This window comes from Rana temporaria, chromosome 8 (assembly GCF_905171775.1).
Source record: "Rana temporaria chromosome 8, aRanTem1.1, whole genome shotgun sequence".
In the NCBI taxonomy this organism is placed as follows: Eukaryota; Metazoa; Chordata; class Amphibia; order Anura; family Ranidae; genus Rana; species Rana temporaria.
In genome coordinates this window covers 87,915,097-87,929,689 of record NC_053496.1, presented here as the reverse complement: position 1 = coordinate 87,929,689, position 14,593 = coordinate 87,915,097, and the positions used below count along the sequence as shown (strand labels likewise).

The following is a 14,593-nucleotide window of genomic DNA, read 5'->3' as shown; positions in this document are numbered from 1 at the left end:
ATGAAATAACCAGTGGCGGCCCCCTAATCCATGCGTTTAAGCCCTATTCTACATGCAGGATGCTGGACACATGGATTTGAATGTTTTTTTTTTTAAGCAGATGATTAGAGCCTGTGGCACTGCGCCCAGAGCCCACCCACTTGTGTGACAATAGCGAATTAATATTCACTATTGTCTTTCTGCTTCTCCTCCCGGCCAATCAGGAAGCAGGTCTTAAGACCCAATTGGCCGAGAGAAGCAATCGTATTGTCTGGCCGGGAGCAGAAGCAGGGTGGAGTTTGCCAAGGTGGAGACACAGGGGAAAGCCTCAGAAGCTGCCAGCAACCTGGATGGGGTAAGTACGGGGCTGGTGGGCAAGCGACGGGGGGTTTGTTGGGCGGGTGACAGGGGGTTTTATCGATCCACCGACCGAACGGGAGGGGGGGTCGGGTGGTTTGTTTGCCACCCCCCAAAAAGTGGAGCACCAGCTGCAACTAATATTCTCCCAAGTAAACTGTTCAGGCGCTGTTTATCAAGTTATTGAGTGTATCACAGAAGCAGAGTTTTTCATCACAATTGAAAATTACTGCTCTACCACTTAGTATACACCCAGCACTAATTATTATTGTGCCTATGGACACTACCATCCAGTGTTAATTTCATCAACAAAAACTTTTTCGTCAAAGTTTTCATCAGTGGCATTTTTACAGTGATGAAAACAAAAAGTACAGCACATTTTTGCCCACTGACGAAAACGATGACAAAAATGTGAGGCAGGGATGTTTACCACCCCCCAACAAGTGGAGCACCAGCTGAGGGAGCTTCCACTCCCAGCAAGCAAGCGAGTTGAATCGACTGTGTGCACCGTCCGTGACGACTGCCAGAGACTGTGAGAGCAGAACTGTGCATTACAAGCAGGCCTTCCGAGTCCCGACGAGACTGTCCCACTTCCACTCTCACATGCCCGCCAAAGGGGCCCTACGTGGCTCCGAAACGTTGCACTTTCTATGTGTTGTGATCATGCAATAAAACATCCGTTTGGACGCTATATAAGTCATTCCATGGTGTGCTGGCAAATATTTCTACTGTCCCACTTCCGAGTCCCGACTCACAAAAAGAGGGCCCAAGTCCAGAGCAGAGAGCACACTGTGAGTGTGTAGTACTAGTGTACATTACAAGTACAGCAGGCCTGAAGCCTCCCCATAGACCACCGTCTGTCCAGAGCACTGTGTGTGCGTTACAGGCCTCCTCTGACCACTGGCAGTGGCATCCAGGGCACTGTGCATTACAGGTCATCCCTCAGACCTGGTACAACCATCCAGCACTCTGCAGCATTACTGGCCTCCTCAGACCACCATCCAGAGCACTCTGCAGCATTACTGGCCTCCTCAGACCACCATCCAGAGCACTCTGCAGCATTACAGGCCTCCTCAGACTGTCCAGAGCATCTAAATCTGTATCTGTGAGTTTGGTCAAACCTTAATACCTTTTTTTTTTTTTTTTTTACTCCAGGAGTATATATTGAGTTTGGAAATTCTAGAGAAATACTTAAATAATGCATTACAATTTAACTAAACACATTTGATTTTGGTTGATCAAAATGTTTATATTAGACTAAAATGAACTGGAGATTATGGTCGACTAAAATATGATGACTAAAATGGGACCAAAACTAAATTGGTATTTTAGTCAAAGACTATGACTAAAACTAAAACACTTGCAGAAGACTAAAATCAACTAAAACTAAAATGCCATTTTAGTCCTAAGACTAAAACTAAATCGAAATGTGCTGCCAAAATTAACACTGCTACATCATATTTTATTTTTAATATTTTTATCACGCTATTATCACGCTATTATCACGCTATTATCACGCTATTATTGTATTCATGTGAATGGTGGACAATTGATATGGTTATTTCATGCTAGTTTATTTATAGGCTGTGCAACTTCAACAACACTGATACATTTTTACACTGTGGGAACACATTAGGTGTTGCAGCAACCCTTTATTGTTATTATTAAGCCTTATCATTTGTTTTATATCACATTTTATTTAGAGGATAAATTCACGCAGGAGTCCTTTTCTGTTTACTTTTGTTTCCCACCCAAAGAAAACCTGTCAGTGATCAGTGAATAATAGTGGACTGGTGTAACCACAGGAATCCTTTACCTGTCAGCAGCGAGTTAATTTTCACTCCAAAGTGGGCTTTAGCCTCCCAATTCAAACCCTGTAGTCTAACTGCTTGAGCTGTATTCTCCAAAAAGTGCAATAGAGAGAGGTAATGGCCCATTGTAACCTGGAAACAAGTTCTCATCACTGACATATCATTGTGTCAAAGCTGACATACCAGTGAAAACTGGTGTCTCCCAATTTCACCTTGGCAGGGCTCTTCTTTGAAGCCTTTATGTTGCATCACAAAACCATGGCCATGTAGTGAGGGATGACATGGCTTGTAATTAGAGTTAATGAGGTATTTGTCAAATAAGAAGGCTAAAGGTGGAGAGATGACATAGGACTCTGTGCTATGTGGCAGAGGTGTGAAAGCTGCAAGGTTGGCTGAAAGAATGTGCCAGCAACAGGATCGCTAATAATACAGGGGAGATTCCTACCCCCTTTGTATGTGTTGCCACTCGTTTCAGCAGTGAGGTGACACTTCCTCGATGCTGAAAAAGCTTAAAAGCCTGAATTGTTGGTCAGACAGATGTAGGGTAGCGAGACCTTTAGGCAGGTGAATGTTTTCACCCCATGCGTTGTCCTTTGAAACTATCCTGCCATTGTCAAGTTTGTCACCAGTGACAGGATCACCATTGTGACATAGTCCCAACAGTTCTGACCTATTGTAAACTGAAATATTATTAGTTATGATGCTACTTCACTTAGCACACAATTAGAAATGGTAAATGATGTTGCTTCTATCTCAACACAGCTTGTCATTTACAGCAAATGGGTTTATTATTCCTCTGGGATGGCATGTCTGCGTCAAGCCAATGATAAGCAATTAAAAAATATGCAAGAAGTATGATATACAGTAGTTAAAACGTTGTTCTAAGCAGACATTCTGTCTCTTTTTATAGCTTGCGGATGGAATAGACACAAAAACTTTGAATCTAAAGTGGCTGAGATCCCAAATGGGAATTGTGTCTCAGGAGCCAATGCTGTTTGACTGCAGCATCGCTGAAAATATTCAGTATGGTGCTCTGGACAGAGAAGTGACGCAAGAAGAAATTGTAGAAGCTGCAAAGGCTGCAAATATTCATACTTTCATTGAAAATCTTCCAGATGTAAGTAAACAAAAATGCTTTTAATATGTTTCTGCAAAAAGTGATATAAAGAAAGAATTCATATGTGTTAAGCTATCGTTTTCTTTTTTTTAGGTTGGAATAGGTTCTCAGACCTGCACACATGTGGCTATAGATTTAAGATATTGCTATGCATACCGGGGAGAAATGTTTAGCTAGATAGTGGACTTAAAGCAAGGGTGGATTGGAAATTCTGGACTGGTGTATCAGATCGCACTTTTGGGTTAATATTAGCTACTGTGTCCATTTATTCTTTTTAGCCTTGCCTGTATATCTGTGAAACTTTAAATTTATCTGGGTCATAGTATAGCTATATACCGTATTTATCGGGGTATTGCGCGCTCCTGCGTATAGCGCGCACCCCTAAAGTGGACCCGCATTCCTGTAAAAAAAACATTTTAGTACTTACAGTTTTGGTGTCTTGCGCGGCGTCCATCGGTGGCCTTGTCGGGTCCAGCGTCCGTCTGCGGCTTCGGTGGTGTCCTCCTCGTCGGGTCCGGTGTCCTTCTGCGGTGTCCTCCCCGCTCGATCCCCGCGCCGAGTTTGAACCACTGCGCCGGCATATACCGAGCGCAGTACACTCGGGTATAGTCGGGCAGACTCGGCTCCTCTCGCGGTCACGTCCTGTGCGTCCTGTACTTCCAGGACGTGACCGCGAGAGGAGCCGAGCCTGCCCGACTATACCCGAGTGTACTGCGCTCGGTATATGCCGGCGCAGTGGTTCAAACTCGGCGCGGGAAGCGGGTATCGGCCTATATCGCGCACCCACGATTTTGCCCTGATATTCAGGGCAAAAAAGTGCGAGGTATACGCCGATATATACGGTAGTTATAGTTGGTCCAATTAAGCTGGACTTGTTTACAAGAGTTGAAGTTCAATCACTTTTTCAGACAAAGGAGTGGTGATAAATCTAACATTTTTTTGTTTAATAAATAAATCCACATAATGTGAAACTATTACTAGCTTAAGAAAATAAAATTGTGATCTGGTACCTATAGTGCCATGCCTCATTCCAATAAATGTCAAAACAAAGTATTTGCCCCATTAGCCCTAACTATTACTGGTTAACCCTTGCCTGTACACACATAGCGATTCATAGATCTATTTGGAACTTAAAGTGGATGTAAACCCTCCATACACCCAGTGAAGTGAACAGCCTCAGATGATACACTGAGATGAAACAAATCTCCCTATATAAGTTTTACATGTATATCTGCTGTCTTCAAGTTTATATACTGTTTAGAAAGTTCAGATTGTGTCAGGAAATGTTTCCTTCCTGTTTAACACAGAGTGTGATGTCTGGGCATACAGCCAAGATAGCTAAAATTGCTGATTGGAGGAAAGGCACACACCCCCTCTCATCATAGGCAGAGACTCTCAGAGGTGTTTTGTAACAGGGCCAGCTCCCTGTTAATCTATTTTGGCAACCTCCCCTGACAGAAGTTTCAGGCTGCTTTTATCTAATGTGTCAGAGAATGTGTCAATAGTTATCAGACTGATAACAGAGGAATGGTTCAGGAGAGAGCCACAGGACATAGCTCGTTGAAGAGATATAGCAAAACACTGCAGATATATGTGCCCAGCTGAAGTTTCATGAATTGGGTTTACATCCACTTTAATAGGCAGATGTTCTCAGCAGAACTTCAAAATGTGCCAAACTTTCTTGACCACTACAGAGATAATAAAAAGAACAGATGGCTATATATATATATAGATTTGGGTGTTTTTATTTTAAGCATATCTACATTCTAAAGTATATGAATGTTTACATGTCATCATTATTTTAGAAATACAACACACGTGTGGGTGATAAAGGTGCTCAACTCTCAGGAGGACAGAAGCAGAGAATTGCCATTGCCCGAGCCTTAATACGAAAACCCAAAGTTCTGCTGCTGGATGAGGCAACGTCCGCTCTTGACACAGAAAGTGAAAAGGTTAGTTTGTTTTTAAACGTGGGCTGTGAATGGTTTTGGTCTCCAGAGCTCACTATTCTTACAGTTTCTTTTTAAATCAATGCTTATTTATTTGTGCTTCCTACAGCCCCCTAAAACTGGTGCCGCATTTGAAGTTCCTCTCAGTAAGACACATTAAAAAATTTGGGAAATTGCAAGAATGTGTGAAATAAATAAACTAAAATGTTTAACTGGTAGAAGCCATTGTAATTACATTTTTTAGCAAGGCAGGGGAAATTCTGATTACTGGATGGTTAGGCACTAAGGCTCTTATAGTAAATACAGGGTCCTTGGTTTAATAACACTTTATCTGGTCTCCCACAGTACACAGAACATGGAAATGCAATAGTTTTAGTAAATACCTTTTCTCATCAGCAGTTAGAGCAGTCTTGTGACTTCTATCAGTGTCTGGTTAAAGCTTGTAGGAGGAGTTTTCATTCTCCCCTGATTGTCCTATGGGGCTGCATGACCCCTGACCCTCTGTCTGGACCGTGCTGATTGGCCCTGTGCTGATTACATGCATTCTCTTGGGAAAAAAACTCTCTAGCAATACAGACCAATCTAAGCATGTGCAGCTTGCCCCCAAGGCTCTGTTCTATCAGGAGATGGTTTGGGGAGAGTGGAAAAGGAGGAGGGTCAGAGAAGACAGAATCAATCAAAACAACCTTTTTACACAATGTAGAGGATTAACCCCCTTAGGTTTCACAGTGAGGTATAACGCGCATGCTTTGCTGTATATACAAACTGATTTTACTGTTGTGGGTTTAGTAACACTTTAAAGTGGAGGTTCACCCTCAAAAAAAATTCTGACATCACATGGAGTCGAGCCATCCTACCGACAGAATGCCGGTGTTTTTTTTTTTTTTCTCAGCACATACCTCGTTATCACGATTTTCACCCCCCGGCAATCCCGCGGAACTGGGCGTTCCCAAGCACTGCCTGTGATTGACAGGCTTCCGAACGGCGCATACTGCGCATCACAGGTTTCCGACAGAACCCGAACGTCGGTGCGCAGGCGCCGTATAGAGCCGCACCGACGTTCGGGTTTTTTCGGCAACCTGTGACGCGCAGTATGTGCCGTTCGGAAACCTGTCAATCACAGGCAGTGCTTGGGAACACCCAGTTCCGCGGGATTGCCGGGGGGTGAAAATCGTGATAATGAGGTATGTGCTGAGAAAAAAAAAAACACCGCCATTCTGTCGGTAGGATGGCTTGACTCCATGTGATGTTAGAATTTTTTTTGAGGGTGAACCTCCACTTTAAGCAGCCATTCTTAACCAAGGTGGTGGTAAATTTACTTACATAGCACATTCATCTCTGTTGTCGTTTGTGTTTCCAGCAAATCCTTTACATAACCAAAGAAATGTAGTATTATATTGTATGTGAATGACAACCGTATTCAATTTCCCGAACCCATGTGTTGTGCTTTATGGCCAAATATATTTCATTATTCAGAATTTAACATTATATCTCCTGAGATATTCTTATAAACCGCTCATGAACAGATGTGCCATTTAGGCAGACGGAATATAGGAAATGACTAAAAATGACACTTTTGCACAGTTACATTTTATTAAAAATATTTTATGCTTTGAAGAGTGAACTTTCAATTGTTCCACCAAATGAAGCAGTATAATGTGTTAAACACGTTTCTTGTTTTTTTAATATTACAGGTTGTGCAGAAGGCTCTGGATGATGCCAGACAAGGCAGGACATGTGTGGTGATTGCACATCGACTCACGACAGTACAGAACGCTGACATCATTGCAGTCATTCAGAACGGGAGAGTCATTGAGCAAGGGACGCACCCCCAGCTGCTGGCTAGACAAGGAGCATATTATGCTCTTGTAAATTCCCAAGTAACTAACTGATAAAAAGATGGATGTTTTCATGGCTAAATTTATACTTGCTAGTAAACTATGCACTGAAATGAAGTCTCACAGCAAGAGGCCACAAACTGTCTATAAACTGTGAAAAAACAGAGCATAAATCTTGCTGGTAAAGAGACCTGGCAGGCCCCCCAGCTGTGAGTAGTATGGGTAACTGCATTGGTTTAATACCTAAAATGGTTCCGGTCTAGGGACTGTGATTCAAAGTGCACTTTGTAATGAAGAAAACTGATAGATGTATGTATTAGCACAACCATCCAAATATATCAGTCACCTCTAATATCTCTATCATACTTTTCTAACACACCTTTTTCTTACCTGGAAATACATGTATAAGACAGTAGATTTCTGCCAGATTGTTGTTTTTATTATAACTCTGTAACCATGCTGTTATTATACGTCTTCTATATAGCCAACAGGCACTTCTAGGCCTATTTAATAATCAAAAATGTCTACGAACAGACCAGCCTTCATGTTCACTGTGGCTACTGTAATGTTGAACTCTAGGCAGATATAGCAGTTAAGCCAGTGGATCGTTAGATATACATCAAACATCAGAAAATGTATTTTACATAAAATTTGCATTAATTCCCAAATCTGTCTTTATATCAGCTTTACTGTAATCTGTACAGCAGCACTTAGTCATGGAGAGGGAGGGGCAGAAGTTTAAGCCAATCAGGAATTAGGACCTGACTGCTTTGCACAACATCTTCACAGGAGGGGAGAGCAGAAGGATCATCAACTTTGTGTTTTTCCATCATTGACTAATCATAGGCTAAGTAGGATCCTAGACCAGGCTGTGTAGCTAGTCTGTAGAGAGTCACAGGAGTGTGGTTGGGTGCCTGTATTACACTACTGGTTGAATAAAGCTATAAATGTTTTGACAGTTCAAACATATATGCATTTCAACTGTGTATTTAGGCTAATGCCCTGTACACACGATCGGTCCATCCGATGAAAACGGACTGATGGATTTTTTCATCAGTTATCCGATGAAGCTGACTGATGATCAGTCGTGCCTACACACCATCGGTTAAAAAAACGATTGTGTCAGAACCACGTACGACGGCACTATAAAGGGGAAGTTCAAATCCAATGGCGCCACCCTTGGGGCTGCTTTAGCTGATTTCGTGTTAGTAAAAGACGATTCACGCTTTTCTGTCTGTTACAGCGTGATGAATGTGCTAGCTCCATAACGAATGCAAGTTTTACCAGAACGAGCCCTCCCGTCCCCTAATTTAGTCTGAGCATGCGTGGATTTTTAACCGATGGACGTGCCCACAGACGATCGTTTTTTTCCTATCGGTTAGTTAACCATCAGATGATTTTAAAACAAGTTCCTAGTTTTTTAACCTATGGATAAAAAACCGATGCGGCCCACACACGATCGGTTAGTCTGATGAAAACGGTCCATCAGACCATTTTTGTCAGACATCAGTTTTGTCGTGTTTTGCAACGTTTGCGATTAGAAGCTTTTAGCCACGTTTAGAAGCGTTTGGCACTTGAAATGCCTCTAAACTCAGCGTCTGAACAAATTTTTTTGCTTTCCAAAAAAGGCCTCTAAACTCATCTGCCTAGAAATGACTATAAACGACCCTGTGTACATGTACTGATAATATAACATGTAGGAGAGTTCAGGAGCAGTTGAAAAAAATGCCCAACTGCTCCTAAACATCAGTTTACCAGCAGCAGTGTACATGAGGCCTAAAGCCCCTTACACACGATCGGAATTTCTGATGGAAAAAGTCAGACGGACCTTTTCCAATCGGAAATTCCGACCGTGTGTATGCCCCATCGGAGAAATTCCGATTAATTCCATCGGAGTTTAGATAGAGAACATGTTCTCTTTTACTCTGATGGAATTCCGTCAGAATTCCAATGTGAAATTTGGCCGGGCAAAAGCCAGATCGTGTGTACGGGGGTTAAGAGATGTGCAATAAAGTAGAGTCTGACTGGTATGCATATAGCAATTTGCACATAATAAACATTAAAAACGGTTCATGATCTTTTAAAAAAATAGTTTTACATTTTTATTTTTACATTTGTGGCTTTTTAGAGGTCAACTGTAAATATTAAGACATGAATGTAGAACACTTTCATGCTTTGTGTATATTTTATTACATTGTTTTCATAATGTCTGAAAAAATCAAAGGTTAACTTTACCCAGCACTACACTCTCACTTTTTGGTTGGCACCACTGCACTGGTTAGTGTCTCCATGCCTTCCTATTACAAAGGTAAAAAATGTTCATAGGTGGCCCCCAATTTTTTTGTTCTACATTAAAGTCCACCAGGAAGGAATCATGCCTAGATTTGTTAGGAATCCATGTAAGAAAATGCCCTGAACGTTGTTTGGTACTCTGATTATGTTAAACTTTCAGCTTTGATCTCAGATAAAAGGCAACTGCACTTCCAGGAGCCTTAAACATCTTAGATAAATCTTGTGACCATGCCAGTAAGATTTCTGCACATGTTTTAAGCCCCACCCACCCCACAGGTCAAAATTTTTCTGTTGTTGTTCTTTTTATGTAAAAATAATTAGATAATCTGAGAAGTGAGACATTAGTTTTATAATTGAGGCATTGGAACGAAGAACTACTGGGGAGGTCTTACCACTGCAGTCCATGATGGATATGTGCAGCCTGTAAATCTTTTAACCCAGCAGCCTTGGCTCAAAACCAAAATATCAGTTTTGTGTGAACTTAGCATTTGACCTTTCCCTTGTGCTGTCTAACGTACTGTAAATATGTTATGCGTTTATGATTTGTATCAGTACAATGTACATGCTAAATCAAACACTATTTGTATTATAGGTCTTTGTGATATTTGTATGTATTATTGTATAGAGTTATTAAATTGGTTTGTACATACCTTTTGAAATAGTGTATAATAGAAAAAAATAAACTTTATTAGCTTGTATTTTTAATGATGGAGTCCGTGTCTTTCTTCAACAAAAATTCAAATAGGCATGCCGCTGGTATGGCAACAGTGTTATATATTGCATAATAATTTACAGAGCATAAAAGACCAAACGCAGTACAATAACTGCGCTTACAGTTTAGAAGTGCATTCAATGTGTTTTGCATTCTGAAGTCACTAAAAATTCTACATGGCCAGTGTTTATCAAAGGGAATTGTCACCTACTTTTCTCCAGAAAAATGTTCATTCTGATGGTAACCTTTTCATTTTACTAAGCTGTACACAGAAAAATATGTATAAAGCTGCAAAAAACAGTCTGTTTAGCATACATTTACTCATATAAGGCTGTATTTATTAATGCGTCTTTGATTATGTTTGCTCCAGGCACCAGCATTTTCTTCACTTTTATTCTCTTACTGTGGTATAGGAAAATAAATGAAGAATCCCCTTTGTTACAATTGGCAACAAGGTAAAATAAGGCCACTGATGATCTTTCCAACAACGGTAGACCGTGTCTGAGAGAGGTACTGTACACTTTTATGACCAGTGATACAAAATAGTTACTGATTACAACAAACCCATCAGGATAGCCCAAAATTGGGCTGTCACCAGAGCAGGAGCTGAGGGGCTTATTAATCCAACAGTTTAAATCAAAGAGGAAGACACTTGGAGGAGATAAGAGAATGATGCTGCGCACCCCGATTAATAACCAGAAAAAAGGTAGCTTTCCCCCACCGGGGTTTTCAAGGCAGCAGAAATTAACAAAATGGCAGTGAGAATGGTAGAAAACATATAATATATTGATAGAAACCGCAAGGGTTGGACAGTTTAATGGTTAAAATATAAACTCTGGTACATGATTAAAATCTCAATACAAAAAAGTGCAAACACTATGTATCGTAGAATATTGCTGGGTATTACAATGTAGATAAATACAAAATTCTTGACGTGTTTCGACCCGTCCGGGTCTTCTTCAGAAGATATGTTTAACTGTGGAGGAAAATGCATTTATTACAGAGTTCAAAAAAACATTTTGCTGGCATAAGTAGGAAATTACAGGGCATATTTACCACACAGGCTGTATTGCATAAGATCACATGACCAGAGATCCTCAAAAACATCTTCACAAGATCCTAAAAACCAGGGCCGACAGCCGATCAGTTGTCCACCAAAAGAGGGCACCACGTCGACCTGTACAAGGCTTACAAGGAGTCACGGGGAGGAATATCTCACGCTAAAAGCGTTATAAAATGGGGAAAGGGGGACACCACACCTGCAGTGATTAAACAGGGAACTTCAGATAGGGATTGTAGTATTGCACAAACATATAATTCTATAGTTTAAATGCCAAAAGGTTCGATAAGTTCAAATCTTAAAATAGACGGTTTAAGCAGGTTTAACTGGCAAGACCTAAGATTTTTTTTTTGTAGGGTATATATGCGTATATATTAAGGTGAATATGATAAATAAAATAAATAAATAATTATTACCAGCAGCAAAAAGTGATAGGGATAGCATTCATTTGTGTGTGCGGACTAAAGGTCAAGAGTGATCATGATTCAATTTAGTCAGTGAATTAAGTCAAAGGGAAGTGGGGATTGTTTTTCATCTCCACTTTCCTTTGACTTAATTCACTGACTAAATTGAATCATGATCACTCTTGACCCTTAGTCCGCACACACAAATGAATGCTATCCCTATCACTTTTTGCTGCCCGTAATAATTATTTATTTATTTTATTTATCATATTAACCATATATTACGCACATATACCCTACAAAAACAAACATCTTAGGTCTTACCAGTTAAACCTGCTTAAACCGTCTATTTTAAGATTTGAACTAATCAAACCTTTTGGCATTTAAACTATAGAATTATATGTTTGTGAAATACTACAATCCCTATCTGATGTTCCCTGTTTAACTACTGCAGGTGTGGTGTCCCCCTTTCCCCATTTTCTAATGCTTTTAGCGTGAGATATTGTTCCCCGTGACTCCTTGTAAGCCTTGTATGGTTCGATGTTGCGCCCTCTTTTGGTGGACAACTGATCGGCTGTCGGCCCTGGTTTTTAAGATCTTGTGAAGATGTTTTAGAGGATCTCTGGTCATGTGATCTTATGCAATACAGCCTGTGTGGTAAATATGCCCTGTAATTTCCTGCTTATGCCAGCAAAATGTTTTTTTGAACTCTGTAATAAATGCATTTTCCTTCACAGTTAAACACATCTTCTGAAGAAGACCCGGGCCAGGTCGAAACGTGTCAAGAATTTTGTATTCATCTACATTGTAATACCCAGCAATGTTCTACGATACATAGTGTTTGCACTTTTTTGTATTGAGATTTCAATCATGTACCAGAGTTTATACTAACCGTTAAACTGTCCAACCCTTGTGGTTTCTATCAATAAATGATATGTTTTCTACCATTCTCACTGCCATTTTGTTAATTTCTGCTGCCTTGAAAACTCCAGTGGGGGAAACCTTCCTTTTTTCTATTAATCCAACAGTTACACATGTTCTGGTAACATCTAAGAGAAGAATTATCTTCACTTTGGTGCAAGTTTTTTACTTTCTACTTATCTCCAAGACCAGAAGTAAGGGTCCATCTCCCTAGCAGAACACAGCCAGCAAAAAATAACCAAGTGTTTTAAACCTTCCTTACTCTATCCAAAACGAACAAGAGTTGGCTTTATATACACGTTAACGTATTTTCAAAGGCGTGCTGTAAGGATGACATCCTTATCCTTCCTTTTCTGCTTGATAAATCACTAAGCTGGAACAAGAATATGCATTATGAGGAACTCGAAGTTTTGCAGTCTCCCCTTCTAAAGATGTAGAGCGAGATGTAGCTACTTCTGATTAATATCAGTTCTCTGTTATCTGTGCATATGTAGCACATTTGTTGGAAGAATGGAGGCCTTTCTAAAGGAGTGTTATTGTACACAATCTAGAGTTCATTCATCTGATTATGCTTGATAATGGGACTAAATAGCATGAAAGGTGAAATTTACAATGACTTTGAAAGAATACCTTATTTAAAGGTGAATTAAGGAATAATTCACCAAGAAAATTACTATAGCATGCTAGAATGTCCAGGCAGCTGCAAAAAAATCTTCTGAGTAAGTGCACCATATTACCTTGTTAGATAAGTGGACAATTTACGTAACTATTACTTAAAATATTCACTTTTCTACTTAAAGAACAAGCATTACAGGCACTTTCAGGCCAATTCTAGGGCATATAGTTATTTGAAAGATAAAATCCCAGAAAAAGAAGGTAGAACTTTACATTTATTTTTCTAATTTATAGAGCAAGCTCTACAGCGACCAGATAAAAATCCAGTAAGAGAACCTAGAATCAAAACGCAGATAATATTTTTCCAGGCCGACCCATGTTTGCCCCCAATAATACTGGGTACACATCCAGCTCATCACAAAGTCCATAAAGCAAAATAGTTCATGACTACAATCCAGTGAAAAAATCCTTTATTGATTTATATCCATACATTGGCACAACAGCAGGAGTGAGCCGTATAAAGTGTTTAATGGCAATGAGTGCTTAATCAAAGCAACTCAATAGCGTGAAATGTGTTAGACTTCACTCCTTCTGTTGTACCAGTTTACAGATACCAGTAAAACCTTGGTTTGAGAGTAACTTGGTTTGAGAGTGTTTTGCAAGACAAGCACATGTTTTAAATACATTTTGACTTGATATACAAGTGATGTCTTGATATAAGAGTAGTGTCATGTCACAACTGAGTATAAAAGAGAATAGAGGTGCCTCTAAGTGTAGCAATATGGTTACATTTAATGAAGGTACAACATTTAGCAACATATTGCTAAACTTAGAGCCGCCTCTTTTCTCTTTTATGCTCTGTAGCTCCTGCTGGATTTTGCTTCTAATCCCCTTGTGGAAGCTTCCATTTGTGGATGGATATTTTATGGTTACACAACCTGGTCACATTGCTATAATCTTTTTATATGGACTATAAACTGAAGGACTTATGAATAAATGGTTGCGGAACGAATCATCTGAGTTTCCATTATTTCTTATGGGGAAAGTTGCTTTGACATACAAGTGCTTTGGATTTCCAGAACAAATTATGCTCCAAGGTTTTACTGTATATATCTATAAAGGAATTTTTTTACTAGAGTGAGTTTATCTGCTATTTTTCTTTAAAGAAAACATAAAACTTGACATAATATTCACCAGAACCACCAAAATGAATCTCTTTACCTCAGTGCAAATGATTATGCCCACTTAGGGTTGTCACTGACTGTCCCAGCAACATCAATTCCATATCAACCCCAACTGGATGAGTCACCTGGATCTCTGAGTCCACCATGATTCTGACTTGATGCCTGCCCCAAAAATGGTAACTTTTACTAAGCCTCATAAACCCAAGCAGAAAACCAGAAGGCCTGAATTCATATAGATTAACTTTCTTACAATATATACTCGAGTATAAGCTGACATGAATATAAGCTGAGGCACCTAATTTTACCACAAAAAAAACTGGGAAAAAGTATTGACTCGAGGATAAGCCTAGGGTG

The 14,593-nt window shown here is 40.0% G+C and overlaps 1 protein-coding gene across 3 annotated transcripts in view; it reads left to right on the top strand.

The window, feature by feature from the left end:
- The window catches only part of LOC120947133 (ATP-dependent translocase ABCB1-like), a 95,121-nt gene extending 87,402 nt beyond the window's left edge, over positions 1–7,719 (top strand). For all 3 annotated transcript variants that reach the window (XM_040362155.1, XM_040362154.1, XM_040362156.1), the window contains 3 exons: positions 3,058–3,264; positions 5,070–5,216; positions 6,908–7,719. In XM_040362155.1, the coding sequence (XP_040218089.1) occupies positions 3,058–3,264; positions 5,070–5,216; positions 6,908–7,105 (552 nt within the window). In that variant the 3' untranslated portion in view covers positions 7,106–7,719. The remainder of the gene's footprint in view (positions 1–3,057; positions 3,265–5,069; positions 5,217–6,907) is intronic.
- Positions 7,720–14,593: the final 6,874 nt, after the last annotated feature.